The sequence below is a fragment of the Protopterus annectens genome, chromosome 2.part0 (genome assembly GCF_019279795.1).
Source record: "Protopterus annectens isolate FY-2018-M chromosome 2.part0, PAN1.0, whole genome shotgun sequence".
In the NCBI taxonomy this organism is placed as follows: Eukaryota; Metazoa; Chordata; order Ceratodontiformes; family Protopteridae; genus Protopterus; species Protopterus annectens.
Window position 1 is genome coordinate 1,831,306,728 of NC_056728.1, and position 18,351 is coordinate 1,831,325,078.

Genomic DNA, 18,351 nt, shown 5'->3' on the forward strand with positions numbered 1-18,351 from the left:
GTTGTGAATTTTGCCACTTCTGTCTTAAGAAGCGTGAAGTTGGCTTTGGAGAAATTATTTACGGTGGTTTTACTAATGGGGGTGGGAGCAGGATGTGGATGTCTAGCGTGATTAGCTTGTGGTCAGATCTGACCAACGAGGAATTGACCTCTGATGTGGAACACCGGTTGCCCATGTTGGTAATGACGAGGTCTAGGATATTGCTGCCCCTGGTAGGAGTGTGGATATGTTGATCCAAGGCATTGGAATTTATGAATTCCAGAAAACGTTGAGCGAAAGAGTTTGTACATGAGTAGTTTTCCCAGCTAATGGTGGGTTAGTTGAAATCGTCCATTATTAGGGTGTTAGGTTGTACCCTAATATTTTCCAGTGTATCAAGAAATGAGGAGTGGGAATTCTGGGGCATGGTGGGGGGATCTGTAGCAAGCTAACATTTGGATTGCGGTCTTGCCCAGAGTTAGTTGCAGTTGGATAATTTCAGATGCATTATGCTGAGCAACTAGCCTGGAGGTGTGGATATCCTTAATTAATATGGACATGCCTCCGCCTTTAGTGTTTTGATCCAAGTTAGGTGGCCGAAAGGTGTGGTATGAATTATAGCCTGGTAATGCAGGGGTGCTCTCTGGAGCCTTGAACCAGGTCTATTGTCACAGCCCAGATGTTGATGTTCTCCATTTTAAGGAGTGCCTGAGTGAGTGCATTTTGATGTTTAGACTTCTAGCATTACCTCAGATTTTGCTTGCTTGTACCCATTACGGTGGTGAATTTGTCATTTGAACCTTGCCTAAAAAAAGGCACTATAGGGCTGGCATGATACTTGCCTTCCAGGGCAGCATTTCACACCCATAGGTAGTATCAGTGCACACCAAACTGTATTGATAAAGAAGGGGCAATGCCATCTGATCTCTATATCTGTTTACAAAGGCCATGAACATGCCTGCCATCCTCTTAACCAAGAAATCTGGGCAAAGCCAAAACTAGTGACGGGTGTAATCTGCAAGAAATAGAGACAGATTTTAAATATTCTACCTTTAAACTTAGAAAGTTGCTAAAACATGATTTGCATCAGCATACATTTTCTGAAGCATATGATGTGTGAAACTCAACACATACCTCTCAATTGCACAGATTTTCGCAGAATGTCCAGATTCTTGCCTCATATCTTTGGTTCGTGTTTCACAAAATTGTGGTTTTCTAGTAAATCGGTGACAAATAATTGAAGATTAAAGTAAAAAAAAATAATGGCATTTTAATTTAAGACTTGCTATCCTTCATTCATAGCAATAAATTCACACTTATGTAAAACCTGTTATTCTTCTATCAGTTTTCGAAGTTTGTAAGAGCAATATTTTAAAATTGCCCCCCCCCCCCCCCCATCTGGTCAGTTTACAGGTACGTTCCTTGTCTTTGAAAAACTACCGCGGCTCTGTATATTCTCGTTTCTACATAATTCCCTTGCTCGTATGCCATACTAAATGAACATGCGTATGATTTTTACTTCACGTAGCCAAGGCCGTGATGCATCCATTGGAGTATTAATTTATGATTAATTATAACATTGCCGCTAGTTTACTGATTTGTAATACTGTATTTTAACTGTGCCATCAGCGAGTAGTTTGGCACGATGTCTATCCAAAAACTCTAGCTTTATTTTGGTAACACTGAGGAAGGTGGCAATAATATCTTTTTCGCAACAAAATAGTTATACCACCAACTGGAATTACGTGTCTGTGGCCAGTGCCCTACCCCAGTAAAGGAATTTACACAGTAAAGTGCTGTGAGTAAGTATTTAGATGTGTAAGCAGAGGCTGTCCATTACCAAAGCACAAAAATGTCCTGCCCAGTGTTGTGTTTAGAGAAGACATCGTGATTCCCACTCCAGGCTCTGAGAAAAGCCGGCAGCTGCCACTTCAGATTATTGGCTGTGGGCGGGGGTGTCACCCGGCATTTGGCGGTACACTAAGAATATCTTCCTACAAGAAAGGTGGGCGTGGCGCTGTGCTGTAATTTACTCAGAACTCCATGCCATGTTTTCACAAAAGCCGTACGTGACCATTTGTACTCTACTCCAAGCCGGGTTAAAGGAAAAAAAAAAAAAAGAGAGCAAACGCTTTCAAAACAAGTACGTTTGCCGGTGGTGGGAATAGACAGAAGCTGCGAAGACTCACTGTGGATTGGGAACACGAAGGTGAGTGACTGCTGGGTTACAGGGACAGTCACTTATTCAGTTCTTTTACATTGGGATATTTAATCGCACCATGCATGTTAACTGCTGGCAAGTTGTGCAGGATTGTTAGACACATGGCGTTGCCTTGGCACATCGAGGTGACCGCGGGGTTTACTTTTGGGCATAACGCGAGTGTATTTATTTTCAACACTTTCATCCGCGCAGTTACTGATCAGGCATACCTTTGCTGTGTAGAGTTGTGGTAGTATTTTGGTTCGAATCTGTCTTGGTTAGTTATTTTATTTATATTGTACGTTTATTTTTTCATTTAGCTTGGGGGGTGCATTCGTCTCAGTGTCGTGCATTATGCACAGAGGATTGTTCTTTTGCCTTTACAGCTTCGCAATACGAAGGGGGCGCGCCCCTTCGTCATGCCATTCCTGTAGAGTGTTGCGTTGCTTGTCATGATGAACTATTCGTAGATAACTGAGTACAATTTCGGGGCATTGCACTCATAAATTCAATAAGCGAGGCACCCAAAAGTACGAATAGTCCGTGGTATGTGGGGGGCTCTGCTTTATCAAGCGTAGTTACCGGTACGAACTGGCTGCATGGGTTACCGCCCCCCTCTTAGTTGGCGAAGCAAGTATTGTTGCTCTGGGCTTGGCGCTTGCAAACTTTATTTCGGGGCTGCGCATTGAGCGTGTTGACAGCTGCCAGACTTTCGCTTTTTAGTCTAGTTATCAGAACAAGACGCTTGGTTTATAAAATCTTTCGGGCATTCCATTTTTGCAAATGAGTTTAGAGTACTGTAAATGCATTGTGCCCCACCCATTCCTTGCACTCCTTGAGGAACTGGGTAACTACTGCGCAGTAGCCATTTCGTCTCCATGTGCGTAGCTTGTTTATCCTTCGAGTTAACTTTAAAGCCACACGGGGGGGGGGGCGTGTCACTGCGCGTGCAGTAGTGGGTTCTGGCTGTTGCGCACGTGCGTGTGTGTGGTGGCAGCAATGTGCACGCTTCATGATGTCGATTTCTTTAAAGACAATTACTGTTGTATGTGCACGGAAATCTATTGTTTTGCGGGACGGCTATTTTACGGCTTTGCCAGAGCTTAAGTTCTAGCTGTTTTTCAAACTGCATATCTGATCGCTAAAGTTCCCTTTCTCTTGTAGAGACCACAGTCTCGGTCAACGTATCGTAAAGAGCATTAATGGTTTGGGTCTTTTCCGGAAAGCAACTAAAGTGCGATTACTCCAGGATCAAAAGTTATGCGACATGTATTACGTGTAACGTACTTTGTTTGTGCTGCCCAATATTGTGTACTTGTTTCAGTATAGTCACTTGTATACGTGTATTTTAGGATCGTTAAAGTAAGTAAATTGCATTGGAGTGCTGCACTTTCTCCATCCTCACATGTTAGATTTGTTGCTGTTTATTTATATGTGATTCTTGGTGCGTGGCTGGTTTGGTTGTAAATCATTCTTACTTCAGAGGTGCAGTTGTGCATTTAGCCTGTAGCGGAGCTGTGATTCTTGTATTCCATTCTAATGTTTCATTGGACAGGGTCCACGTGTCTGGTGTATGCTTTCAGTCGTGAATGTCAATCTTTTTATTGTAGATATTTTAATTTTCCATTTCCCTGGTTTAACTTGCCATTCTTAGGAAGCAATAGTTTAAGCAAGTACAGGGGCTAATCAATTTCTTCCAGCAGGTGTGGTATCTTTGAGATGCTAAAAAAACAGCGGAGTTTTTATTTGTGAGGTGGCGCACATGCCCCAATGGTACCAATGGTGGATGTAAATTGTGCAGTAGATTATCGCACTGTGCAGGATAGCATCACATTAGTGCTCAAGGCATGTTGGCACTAGGACAAAATGTACTTCATCTTTTTTACACAGTGGAGCAGGATTTTCAGCAAGGTGTAATCTAGATAAAAAATACTTCTAAAAGAGATGTAGTGCTCTTTCTAGTTTACTGCAGCTGTAAAACATTCAATATATTGGAGTACCCATAAATTAGGGTGGGCTTTTACTGATTTGCTGTCTCTCATATAAGGAACACCATCATACTACTCCTTAAGTGCACTTTTCTTCATATACAATAAACGTGCCAAATGTTGTGTACATGTATATAAAAAACCTTGTCTCTTGTTGGGGGTGGCTGTTGCCTGTTGTTCATCGTAGAAGGCAGTGGCATTGTGCGTCTCTCTCTCTGTCTCTTTTTTTTTTTTTTTTTTTGACGACAGGCAGTTGAGCTTTTTCCCTCTGGCCTTTTAGCGTGTTGTTTTCCTGCATCCATGTAATAGTGGGTTTAAAATTGTTGGGTTTGTTTCAAGTTTAACTACTTATGCATTATGCCTCTCCACGAGAAAACTATTACATGTTCTGTTCCAACTGTTAGATAGTTAATCTTCAGAGATTCAGTCTCACATTGCTGAGGCAGTCGTCACATTGAAATGTAGGGGAGGGGTGGTACTGGGCAGGACTTCTGATATAAGGATGTTAAAGGCATTGCTATGCTTAAGATAATGCCAGAAGTCCATCTAAGTTAAAACTTTTGTTTATCAGAATCTTTTGAATCATGTTTAATTACGGGTTATTTGTTTGCTGTCTTATACTGAAAAGAAGACCTGCGTACATAGACAAGTCTGGTCCACTGAAACTGTACTTCTGTACCTGGAGTATTTGTTTGCTTTGGCCTGCTAGTTATGCTTGCTGTGTTTTTAAGGGGACCGTGCTGAAGCTGGGGTGCTGTTCTTGTTTGCATGCTGTTTGATATCCTAAGACTTGTGGCATTTTTCATCTCCAGTAATGTTGTACCACAGATGTGCAATTTGCTGACTACATATTCACTTGCAAGTTACATTTCAGTAAAAAGCAAACTTGGTGGCTTGCATCCAGGTAGTTTTATGGTAGCTGTAATCAGGTTGGTGAAGCACTTGTTTGTGATCACAAGTCCTCAAAGTCGTATAGTGGTGGTAACGGGGACCGTTATAAATGGAGAAAGGTTTTAAGTAATATGAGAATAAATGTTAGTATCCGTGGGGATTTTAAGATTAATGTGAGTCTTCTGTGTTTTGGATGTCAAGTGTGTGTCTTTTTAGACTGGTTCAGAAGTTAAGAACTCCAAGGAACTAGTATTGCTGTTCTAGTTGTGGGATCGTGATTTCTGTCTGGAATGCTTTAGTACCCAACATTTAGGGCTTCACAGCCTACAACATCTACGTGTCTTAATGTTTTCCTTTCAGGGTTTTTAATGTACTTGTGCGCTTAAAACATAAGTTTAGCAACAGTATATGTTGTTTTGTGCATAGCAGTCGCGTGCTCTCTCTCCTCTTTCGGGTGTTCCGTTATGATCCACTGTGACCCGTCTGTTTCTATTTTTTCCTGTCTTCTGCATCTTGCTGTGTCACACCAACCACCTGCATGTCTCTCTCACCATATAGCAGTTTTGCTAAATTTGCAAATACTTTTACTTGTTTACTTTTTTGTTTTTGCTCACTTTGCTCCCATTTCCTATCTATCACCAGTCCCCTCCTGGCCAGTTGGCCAAGTTTTTTCCCATTACACCTCCTAGTGTGGCCCATCCCTTAATGGGTGGACAGGCAAAGCCTCTGTGCTCCTTGCCTAGCTGCTCCAGTATAGGGTCTGCTAATCAAACCCCGGATGGCTGAGTTGCAGTCAGAGCTCCATCCCTCTACACTACAGAGACAGCCATAAAATTGTAGCTTAGACAAGGCTGCTTCTAGCTGTACAATTTTTGCCCTTTTTTCTTTTCAGAGTAAATAATTTTGATTCAACAAGTAGGTAAGTAAGCATAAGGAGCCTGTAGAAAATTGTACATTATGAAATCAATCCCTTTCTGGTTTTAGAAAATGTCCTGACACTTTCATGTTATAGGGGTGTGGGGTTTCACATTATACATGTGTTACCAGGGATGTCAACTAATAGTTAGAAGCAGCATTAGAAGGTATGGCATTGGCTAGGTTAACATGGTCAGTCCTGCAAGTCTGAGTCTATTCATATTTCTTGGAGAAAAAACATAGGACATTGCATTGCAACTCTAGAATTGAAGTGATTTATTTGTGGGGGTAAGGTTGCTGTTATCGAGTGATTGTTAAGCCAGTGAAGTAAGCCCCAGGAATCATGAAATGATCAGTTAAAACTTTAAACATGAAAATAAAAATCAGACTAAGCACTTTCATCTTACAGCCTCTTTCATCACTTCTTTGTGGGTAATGTGTGGTAGTTTGGTTTCATCAAGTGATGAGATATCCTTGGGGTGGCCTGGGTGGTGAATGAGAGATTTCTAGCAAAATTTTTTTCGTGCTGCGTAAATTTTGTGTTGGTATGTGCACATTGCCAATGGCTAGTGTACGTTTAACCATTGAATTTAACAATAAAACAAGTACTTAAGAAGCAGCAGTAGTACTATGGGAAGAGTGTACTTTTTAATGAGGCAATGGGCATTTTGCTTATCATGCAAATGCCATAAGTTTGGGGGAAAGAGTATAGAAGTCTTGTTCTACAATTGTAGCAATATATTCAATTATTTTGATGTCATAATTTTTTTGAGTATGTAAACCAATTAAATATGGGTGATAGTGTGAACATGATGCTGCCAAGTAGAAAATGAGATAATTGCCAGAGTTAATGCATCCAACATTAATTAGATTTTTTTTTTCTCTATGGTACTTTTTTACATTGATGGAGTGGCATATGCATTGTGATTTTGTGGGCTTAGAAGGGTGCTGGCAGTTGGAGAATAAAGTGATTCGTCTGTATATCTTCATACAGTGAACAGGCAGAGAGCCAAAAGTAATGAAAGGCAAAGGTCCAAAAAGGAAGACCATTTTTATGTAATAAACTGAATAATTCAGGTTTTTAATCAATGTGTTTTTTAAAGAATACAATGCAAAATCTAATCTCTAACATGACTGTAATTTTAGTGATTCATGGGGGAAAAAATATGAAGGACAGGGCAAAATGTGAGGCAAAATTAGGGATGTTGTGCATCACCAAGGACAGTCGAGCACTATGCTGACAAGTAACTGCCCGTGTTCTGAGCTGATTAAGCAGGCTATTAATCTACTACATACATCTATTTGCGTTCAGGATGCAATACTTGTAATCTGATTAAAAGGAATGCTTAGCAGAAGAAATTAATAGTTATTCATAAACAATGACATCAGTAGTACAGAACAGCTGCTAGACAGGTCAGGTCATAGACCAGTATGACTAACAGCTGAAACTGGCTGAGGGTGTCTTGTGAAGATGTTAAGATTTTTAGATGAATACAGTCACACAAATATGCTTTTGACTTAGAGCTATTTTACATTAACTGTAAATCGGTCTGTCAGGGTGCATGTTTATCTAGATACTGTTGATTTTCACTCACTGTAGGTCCATCACTCTGGTATATTAAAACTTGACTTGCATCTTCATACTGTTCCTTTTAATGTAAAACACATGACTGTTGAACCAGGGCAGTGATTCATAGATGTCGCTTTATAATTGTTTTGTATATTGTTTTATACTGGTATTTTAGTTATATGTGGGACAGTAAAAGTGTAACAAACTGAGCTGGGCTGCATACAAAAACATGATAAATGGTAGAAGTGGAATTGTATAATGAAAAACTTTTTTATTCATGTATTTATAACTTGTTGGTAACAGACTCAGATTTAAGAAAGTGAGTCAAACTTTTAAATGTAGTTTAGTATGCATTACTACAGAGTGGTAAAAAGTCCCATTAAGTTGCCTCATTTTGGATAAGTCCATTTCCCCTCTAGTGTGACTGTGCCTTTGGATTGCCACCCTGAAGGACTGTGTAGTTACGAAATCCTGGAGAGATTCAATGTTTTCTAATATTATGATAAGACATTTTGCCACTCTTGTATGCCCATAGATGGGTCACCTACATCCCTGTCCTTGTGGTGCAGATTGTGTTTGTACTGACACTGACTTTGCTGACCAGCATTTGTTTTCACAGAATATCCACATTTTTGCCTCAAACATTTATGTCTGTCTCACATAACATTTATGGTTTCTAGCAAATCTACTTCAGATCCTTCAGAAAGTTTATGAGAGTTGTATTTTAAAATGTGTCCCTATTTTTGGGCCTTGGTCCACTCATTACTTTTGGCTTGTCTAGATTTCTTGTGCTAAAAGGTTGAGAGGTATGACAGGAGACTTATTGTGCTTGTTTTATTCTTGTGTTTTTATTTAATTGGGTGTCTGCTATACTAGAAACTCACTTTTTTGCATTGACTTTCATTTGTTCATATATTAGTAGTTTCTAAAACTATAAAACTTTTTAACTTTTTTACAGTGAAAATGGCAAATTCTTTGACAAAGCGCCTTGGGAAGCGGTCAGTGTTTGGATCCCGAGTTGATCCCTTAAACACTCCGGGAGATGGTATGTTATTTCCAAGCCATTCTGTGACACAGCTGGAGTCCAATGGTGTTCTGTGTTATGCTTCTGATGTACGACACAACGAACGTGTCAGTAAAGACAACACTGGAACAGTCTTGCCGACTCGAAGCAAACTGTACCCTGGTCAGAAAGTAAGTTTATTTATCAAATGTGGAGTTACTCACTGCAGTATGTTTTAACATGCTTTAACTAACTGCAAAGAAAAGGTTGTCTGACTGAGCTGGTGTATGCAGATTTCAATGGTGTTCCTTTTCATGGAACTTGTCTTGTGCATTTGCTTTCAGTTCTTGCTTTTTGTAGATATTTGATATTTAAAACAGGCCATTTTTTCTGTATTTGTTCCGCACTATTTTTTGCAGAGTAGGAATGAAGTATTACTTTTTGTCATATACTGACATACTGTTTTAAGTGTTTCCCACCATAGTCCAGTGCTGACAGAAAATTATTTTCTACTTGTCCTTCGGTCATCAGGTTTACCTGTCAGGGATCCCATTCGATACTTTTGGAGTTTTCTGTGTTAGAATCCAAGGTGGTAGCCACATCATTTGACCGATAATTGCTTGTGCTAATCCTAGGCCTGCTTTAATTTAACCATTCCTGTAGTCGTTATGTGCAGGCTTCGTTATGGAGTAGGGGCTGGATTTGATAGCTCATTTGAAGATGTAAAGGATATGAAGGGAACTGGCTCAGTCTTTTTTTTTTTTGAGAGAGAATTTAACTGTTTCTGTTAAACAACTTTTGTTTGTTTGGTTGCTTCACTGTTTATTTCAGCAGAATTCAATAGTTTTGAGACCAAAGTCATCAGGCCTACCTTGATCACTCCATTTGTTAATATACTTTGCCCCTTGTTTCTTATGAGAGACCTTTTTTGTAAGCTTCAGGTTCCATCCTTCATGATGTAGCCATGTTAACTTTCATGTTAACTTTCACACAAGCCTGAAGAGAAATACTTCCTGCCATTTTATTTCCGTGACCTTGAGTGGCAGAGCTGGTTTCCTGCTGGAGTAAGATTTGTAAATTGCAGTACTAGTGTTGTGTAAAGCACTACTTTATTGCTAATTTTTTGGGGGTTCCATTCTGGCGCACTTGAGTCCAATACATTTGCATACTAGGTAGGCTATGGTAATGATATGTAATGGGGAATAGAAAATGTCTGGCAAAATCTTGCTTGCTTGTTGCCATTATGTACTGTTAGAAGGTAAGACAGGTTAAGAATTAGAACAGTCTTGTTTTTATATAACTATATGTTTGTATTAACTGAGAGTTTTTGTTGTGTGATGTAGGTGTACATTACATACAACGGACAAGAGCTCAGTGGTGTTGTTGAACAACACAATCATGTGGATGATGAAGTGACTGTGTTTGTACCACAGCTGGGGGACCGCACCTGCAGAAAATTTGAGGATGTGCGCCTTACTGAGATGCAGAGGCCATCTGTTCTGTGCCGTCATGAAAGCCACCGCCCTAGCAATACAACATCTGTAATTGTGGGGCCACAGAATCGATCCACATCAAGTAACATTGATGTGCCTAAAAGGTAGGTGTTGTAGGAACAAAAGCATCTCCCTGGGCACAGTCTGAGATTTTCTGCTAGACCTTTAGGAGAGAGATGGGTTATAGATAGTTTTATGAGGGGTTATAGTTGCTTCTTCACAAGCTTGTGTCATGTGCAGCAGAAAGAAATATCACGTCATAAAATACATTATGGAGGTTTGTGATTAAAATGCACCTGATTTTGTTTTGTTTGTGTTCATTTGTAACTGTCTTTTTATTGCTTTTAATCACACAAAAACAAATATTTGCAGTTACTTAACACTTAAGCAGTTGTCTTACAGTTGTTCTTACCCCTTTCCATGCTTTAGCTATGCCATTGTAATAGCATTTGTTGTATGTATGAGTACACTTAATATTTCTAAACAGCATTGTCTGGTATTGCTACGGCTAAGAAGCAAATCCGGTCTAGTTTCACTTTTCTTTTACCTAAGTTTCTTCAGTTACACCCCCCTCTCGTTTTATTTGTCCTTCACTATGCTTTCTTTGTATCTCATCTTTATACCTTATAATATACATTATCTTTGTGCTCAGCATATATTACTTAGTAACTGCATGCTCTCCATATCTCGCCATTAATGCCCCTTGCTTTGCAAACGGGTAACCATGCCCATGGCACTGCCTAAAGGCAGCGTAGGTTGTATACCTGTCCTCTTCCTCCCTGTACCACTCCTCACTTTTGTGTAGCCTAATCTCATTTCACTTTTGTCCCTGTTCATTAAACGTACTGCAGTTTTTGGACCAGTGTTAATTTGTCATTACCAGATTTCAGTTTTGAGGTTTTTGTCTTGGTATTAGCTTTTTATTTAAAAAAGGTTAATCTCTTATCTTAATTAATCTTTTCTTAACTCATAACCAGGCTTAAACTTTTCACGTCTCTGCTATGACCACATAATCTCCGCTACCACCTGCTAGCATTCCCAAATGATTAAGGAAATCAAACATTTCTTCCTTCTGAGCGTTTCACTGTCATTTAATAAAAAAAATACTATAAGCAGAACAAACTAGTGCATAGTGCACACCCCATTCATCCACATAAATTGCCTACTTAGCAGGATTAAATGTAACCATTCAAAGAGCCGAGGACCCCAGGTGCCACTCTGCTTGCAGTCTTTGGCTAATGGATCCAAATTGGCACCAAATTGTCCATCTTGATATTCTGCATATCTACTAATTCCGTTAGATTATAGGGCAAAAAGGGGCAAATCTTTGATGTCCAGTTTCCCCAAGTCTTTAACCCATTTCCTAACTTTCACTCTCCAGCTTTTATCTCTCACAATTTAAGCATTTATTTCACTAGCGTATGTTATTTGATATTTGTTTACCTTAAAGGAAGTAATGTTACAAATGATCAGTAACAATTTTACATCTGTGTAAAATTTCCCAAAAGAAGGAACACAAAATCACTACTGCTGTTCAAGCAGATATCGTGCAAAGGTATCTTGGAGATGAGGAGAGGAAGGGGAGCTTGCTGCTGTGCAAAAAAGCTTTTATCGTTGAAAGTGTAGCGACACTGGAAATGAAATATAATATTTATAATACAACTTCTGCCCAGTGCCTGAAGAAGTAATGCAATCCAAGTTTCTCTGTTTTATTCCAATATAAATACAAATAAGCAGCTATGAAAGCATTAGTCATTCATTATTTGATCTTCAGAACCATATTTTAACTGACTGACGGGTTCACATGAACTGCACCTGTAATTTAGCTGATGTTTTACTGCTGTTGGCTTTTTTACATTATTGCTAAAATATTGCATTCTGAGGTTTACATAGGATTTAACAAACCAGAAAACCTCTCTTCACTGATTGCCATCTTCATTGCACTTTTTTTTTTTTTTTTTTTTTTTACAGGAATGAAGAGTCTGTGGATATGGATGAGATGATGGCAGCGATGGTGTTAACCAGCTTGTCGTGTAGTCCTGTGGTGCAGAGCCCGCCACACACAGAAAGTGGCACAAGTAAGTTCTGTAGAGTCTTGTACGGTGCAGTGTCATGCATGGGTCCCCTCCGGATTATCTGTGGTATGATCCCAGGTATTGTCATTAGTGGTAATATATAATTGTCAACTGTGGGGTGGGTAAGGCCATGGGTTTGGCTAGGCTTAAAATGGTCCTCAAGGGCAGCTAGCCTAGTACGTGCCTGTAAATCTGCTTCATAATGGGTGTTGCTAATGACAGTAGTGATTTGGGGGATTCTGAACAAACGTGACTATTAAGCATTATTAGAAGCTATGATCATCAGTCCGTCTGGACTGTAGTAGTAACCTGCTTGTATGTCTGCAGACTTGTGGGCACACGCTGTGCACTTGAATGGCAAACTGCTATTCTCATTCTTCCTTGGAATTCGGTGGTAACAAGAAATGAAGTAACATGCACTTGATAACTTTATTGGTTTCAGCTGTGTATAGTATGGTAGAATGTATTTAACACTATTTTGGTATGGTTAGTATTGTTTCCACTTAACTGTCTTCATTGTCCTGCTTGGCATAGTTTTTCTTCATTATGTAACCCCTTCTTCCTGTTACTATCAGGTTTTTTGTGGATGGGGATTTGCAAAATGGACCAAAGCATAAAACAGAAGTCCAGTTTCTTTTTAAAATGGACCTAAGCACAAAACATTTTCTTTTATGCAGACACCCACTTCCAGGTATTTGTGTGTTTTGAAAAATGGTAACATAAGTTACTTCAGCCCCCCCACACACACACACACAGACAGACATGCACACGCAGCATAGTTTTAATTGTCCTATCACTTTTTCTGCCAGTTTATCACACTGTTGCCAGGAGACCAGTGCTGAATTATGGGACAAGTGCTGTGGTTGTATACCAAGAGGGCTCCTGAAGTGGCCCCTTTTTAGAGCCCTTGCTGCATGTGGTTAAGTAGTGGGGCTGCTAGTAGAAAACACATCCATTAACAGACATTTCTAGACAGCAGTTTCAGGTGAAGGGGCACAGGGTGAACAGGTAGATAGCTTTTGCAGTGGAAGCCTCAAATAGTGGATTGGGAGGCACAGAGAAGTATGATGGAAAAGGTTAGTCAGTACTCATTTGGCAGATGGACTAGCTGATAAGACCTTAAAGGTTACTGTAGTAGCTGCAGTGCTGGAGAATCTTTAAAAGTGAAGTGAGGCATGGATTTTGGTTGGTCTGTGTCCTACCTTCCAATCTCATCTCTTCATTTTCAGTGGTCACATGCTTTCATTGTATGGTAGCTGACTAATTAGGGTACCATAGTCTACCTACATGTTTTAACTGGTTACATTTTTCTTTGATAAACAATGCAGACTAGCAAGCAGGTATGTTTTCCACTAGTAAAACAAACAATAAAAAAGAATGTGTGAATATTCAGGCTTGCATTCAGAATGGTCATCTGAAATATTAGCAAGAGTGGAGTTCAAAGTGCTTATCTTAAGTGAACACTTGATCTGTTGCCAACAATGCAGTGTTTATTTGCTTGACAAATGAGCATATCCTTGACTTGTATGATTGGACAAGATTAACTGAATTCTTTTTACGTATTTGACTGCAGTTGTTTCGTATAGATAGAATACATACATACATACATACGTATGTTTCTTAACTTGGAGTATGTGGAAATTGTTGATTGTGTTTTGTATTCCATAGCATTCCAGATCCCTGAAGGCTCGTGGAAGGAAAGTGGAGACATTTCAGACAGTGGCTGCAGCACTGCCAGTGGACATTGGAGTTGTGGGAGCGCATCCCCTACATATACAGATGGACTCCCTAGTGAAGCATCTGGTTCACCCCATAGGGACGATGGGTTTGAGACTGACTTGGATTCAGTCCTCTTTGACGAGCCTGGCCCAAGGAAGAGGAAGGTACACAGCTCATTATAGTGTTTGGTTTTATCTGCTTGAAGGAGAAAGGCTATGTTAAGTGTGTTGATTGCAGCAAATGTTTTATTTTTAGTTTTAAAGTGATTGTGAGTAGCTGGGGCCCCCTGCCCAGCCTGTATTTTCTGTTACTTGCTTTTTTAAGTAGTGGAGATTTGCTTTTTAAATGTGTTGCATGCTTATCTGTCACTTCAACGTTATTCAAAATGCATAGGTCTTGGCTGGATAAAAGTGTTTGTTTTTGATGCTGGGTCTGCTGGTGTTAGACATGTGTCTGTCTTATTGGTCTCATTTTGTCATTTGCTGTTATTTCACTAAACATTTCTAGATAGTTTGTTTCTGTATGCCTTTCATCAGCGGGTGTGGTGTCATGTGATCTAACTGGTTTCCTTTGTGCCCTAGAATTCCATGAAGGTAATGTACAAGTGTTTATGGCCCAGCTGTGGGAAACTGCTTCGCTCCATTGTGGGGATTAAGCGTCACGTTCGAGTCCAGCATCTTGGGTAAGAAACCTCATGCATTTCTGTTTGCATGATACTCAAAGACTTAGTGGTGTATTTTATATAGCTCATCAGTGGCAGAGCAGAACAATACCAGCAGTTTACCAGTGGCAGTGCAGAACAATACCAGCAGTTTACCAGTGGCAGTAATTGTAACTTTAGGTCCAGAACTGCACCGAGCTCTAACTTGTCCTGGTGTATGAGTGGAAGTTAATACTACCATGAGGTGACAGAATGATTAGATGTGGCCAGGTGTATACTGGGAGTCCCAAGATAAGCTGGCACTTGGGACATGAGAAACTGCAGCAGAGTATAATAGACAAGCAGCAAAATGTACATGTATTCCTATCTTTGGATTACTTGAACTGAATGAGTGAATGAATGTCATTGTTCATTTTTGCTGACATGTCTGTCTGGATTTTGCTGTGTGCACCAGTTTCCTTTCACATTCTAGAGAAGCTTCATAGGTGTGTGTGTGCTGTGATGGATTCATTATTTTCCAGGATGAGTTTCTCTGGCTTGTGCCCTCTAAGTGGAGGGATAAGCTGTGGCTGTTACCAACAATTTATTTATTTATTTATTTTTTAAGTGACTAATAAAAAAAATTGGTAAATTTAATTACGTTCTGAGTATTGTAGAGTACAGCACACCTTTTTAATTCAATGGATGATTGTAGATATGAAAATCAAAGGGGTGTCATCACTGTCCTGTTTTCAGCATGTGAGCTTCACTTTTCATCTCAATGGAAGTGCAGCGTAGGTGATTTTTTTTGTGTGGGGCAGACACATCACACTGCTGGATGTGCAGGGGGTGGAATTTGTTATAGAAGTATGAAGGCTGAATTGAAGGTAGTGAAAGTAGAGATGTCATTGACCTTGATGGAGTTTTGTCAGAATGGCTAATGAAGGTGGAGTCCCTATATAGAATTTTTTAAGGGGGATGGGGGGGCACAGTGTCTGGGTATGCATTATTGTTAATTTGTTCCCTTGTTTTGTTCAATATGTTCATCTGTCCTTTCACAACTACATTAATCTGAACATGAAGATTTTTTTTTTAATCAGGACAGGGTCTTGTGTCTTTATATTTGAGTAATACTTTGCTCCATGGTGCATTTTTGCATGCAGTTAGAGTAACTTAAACCAGATGGAGTAGTGTAGCCTCCGACTCTTAAGCATTAAAGCTAGCTACAGTGGGAGTTCAAGTTGAAAGTTTCAGGGTAGCAGTTGAGGTCCTTGGTGCATAGAATATTTAATTGTGAGTAGGATGAATGTGTAAGTTATCTGGGCGTTTTTCCTATTCTCCAGTTTACAATGATTTCAGTTTCTGCAGAATACTGCAACATATATTAAAAATAACCACATTCTAGTAACACTTTTTTTTGTATTTTAATTCTTGAAGCATTGTGATTTAGTGTGTGATCTCCCGTGCCTGATAGGAAGCTGCACATTCCTATCTCTTGTAATGTTGGTGACCAGAGTTCAGAAATGAGTCTTGGCTTTCTGGTTGGTCTGCTGCAGTGAGGTGAATTCAGCAGCTGGCAAGTTTACCCAAAGAGGTGGAAGTTAGTTATTGTCCCTTTTTGAGAGATGAATCTTTATGGAAACCAGAAGTATAATTTGTACTTTACAGGGAAAAGTGTAGCAGGAACTGTGGCTTATGTACTGGTGTGTGTGTCTTTGTGTTCAGTTATTAAGGTCTTTTATTGTGATGGTGTGACAAGGCAGTGATCTGCAGTTCACTTTCTTGGGAAATGACTGAGTCAGTTGGACATGAAGGTATTTAGCTTCTTTATAGATCAGCGGGATTGAATGGTAACCTGAGTAGTACAATCATTTTCCATGTTGTAGTATTTCTCTCTGGTGTTTTGTGAAAGGTCATGTATTTGTAGTGCTTCTTACAGTGCTTATTTCTCATTTTCAGACTCAGTCCTGATTCTGACCAGAAGAAGAGGGAGGAAGATTTCTATTACACTGAAGTTCAGATGAGCTCTGAGAGACCTTTCGCCAGTACTGGCAGCCCCAGTACCACATCTCCTCCGGTAATCTTTCAGCAGGCTCCAGTAAAACTAGACATTCAAGGATCCGAACACCATGTCATGGACTATCCTCTCACTAGCCTGCTTAGTCAGTCGGCACCAGGCTCCTTTTGGCACATCAAGACAGATCACGCCTACCAGGTATCTGATGTTTACCGAAACTGAAGTATTGGTCACTGCTTGGGGCTGTGTTTGCCACTTGCCCCATCAGTGGAACCCTGGAACAGGCACCTGCTGTCTTGCTGACACTGGCTAAGTCTCACCGAGTAGCACCATGTAATGGCAGCTTCTCTAGGCTAAACGTTTTATTTTTCTTGCTTTCTTTTTCTTGGTAAACACTCCATGAATTGTGTTGGTGTTCTGTGTGGTAGTCTAGATTATCTTTGTCACAACTCATTGCTGTGTGTCTTTGCAAAGTTTATCAGCTGAGCAATGCCAACCTGGGTGCAGTTATAAACTCCTGACCTGTTGTATAGCTTCAGTGGTAACCACTTGTGCAGCTTTTTAGTATATGGTGACTTTGGGCTCAGGGCCCATAGCAGCATAGATTTGCAGTGAACATTTTCAGCTGAGTTTTAACTTTTGGCTGGATGGCACATGAATATTGGCATGACTCCGCGGCATATGTTAGGCTTTGGAGGGTCTAGTAGTACTGTGAAGTCATTAACAGTCAAACTGGATGAAAGGTGTGCTGATGTGGTACCATCATATTTACTATTGTAGCCATTCATTTTTAAATGCTTTTGTTATGGATGTTGCTAAAATAGAAGGTGTAAGATGTCCATTTTTAGGAAGCATAGGTTACATTTCTTTGGGGGATATTTTTGGGTTTCCACACAGTCTGGGTACACTGTTTTAGTCTGTTTATAGTTTTTCTTAACTATGATTTAGCAATTGTTCAAACTTTTCTTTTGAAAAGATGTGAATGGACTCTGCAAGGTTGGATGAGTAATTTTGCAGAATTGGTTTAACCATAGGATTGTGCACTTGTGAAATAAGATCACACTATTGACCCAGTAGATGTTTTAAGGGCAGCATTTCAACACCTGTTGAATGTGTAAGGCCTTTTCTTCGTGGTGCATCTCTGGTTAGAGATCCTTTACCTTCTTGAAAATATAATGTCACTTGCCCTCCTTTTTGAGTCCACTGCATTTGGAAATCTACAGTCTTCTAGGAAGACTTTATTTCTAGTAGTTGCCTCAGCCAGACTAATCCTGGAACTCCAACCTTATCCCTGTCTCAGCATACCTTATCTGTTTTTGAGTAGAGGGTTTGCTGCATAATCAGTCTTTTTACCTCATGTTTAAAGTGGCTATAGAGGCTAATTTAAACCAGTATGTGCATTTGCCATTTTTCTACTTGTTTCAAAGTGAGCATCTTCATTGCTGTGTCAATAGGTCAGGTACTAAAACCAAAATGATGAAAAAAATTGTTTTATCTCATTTGTTACAGCTTTTGAAGGTAAAAGGAATGCTAAACTACCTATCTCAGTCACTTTATTTTGTTTTGTTATGGTAATTGTAAAAAAGGATGCCATGGAGCACATCTTTTCATAGCTTTCTTGACATCCATTGCTTTGTTTATTTTCTGAAATGCATTTCTGAATGATTTTGGTGCTGTGGCTACTTTGGTAGACTCTGAACAGCTTTGCTAGATATTACACTTTGGACGTGTCCTATAGGCCCAGATGCTGCTTTTGAGACACTATTATTTTCCCTGTTTCTGTATGCACCTGACATATTTCTCCTTGAGCCTTTTACTTGCTACATCATGGGGCAGGATTTGATGGCCTGGAAAAGACTAA

General features: G+C 39.8%; 1 protein-coding gene across 4 annotated transcripts in view; it reads left to right on the forward strand.

Annotated features, from left to right (window-relative positions):
• Positions 1 to 1,958: 1,958 nt before the first annotated feature.
• ZNF395 (zinc finger protein 395) overlaps positions 1,959 to 18,351 on the forward strand; it is a 30,251-nt gene continuing 13,858 nt past the window's right edge. The window contains exons 1-7 of one of the 4 annotated variants that reach the window (XM_044061862.1): positions 1,959 to 2,188; positions 8,502 to 8,737; positions 9,890 to 10,143; positions 12,011 to 12,117; positions 13,783 to 13,997; positions 14,415 to 14,515; positions 16,433 to 16,688. In XM_044061862.1, the coding sequence (XP_043917797.1) occupies positions 8,507 to 8,737; positions 9,890 to 10,143; positions 12,011 to 12,117; positions 13,783 to 13,997; positions 14,415 to 14,515; positions 16,433 to 16,688 (1,164 nt within the window). In that variant the 5' untranslated portion in view covers positions 1,959 to 2,188; positions 8,502 to 8,506. Of the gene's footprint in view, positions 2,189 to 2,373; positions 2,457 to 3,125; positions 3,542 to 8,501; positions 8,738 to 9,889; positions 10,144 to 12,010; positions 12,118 to 13,782; positions 13,998 to 14,414; positions 14,516 to 16,432; positions 16,689 to 18,351 lie in introns of those variants that run through there. The other 3 variants (XM_044061863.1, XM_044061865.1, XM_044061861.1) reach the window with 3 other exon arrangements.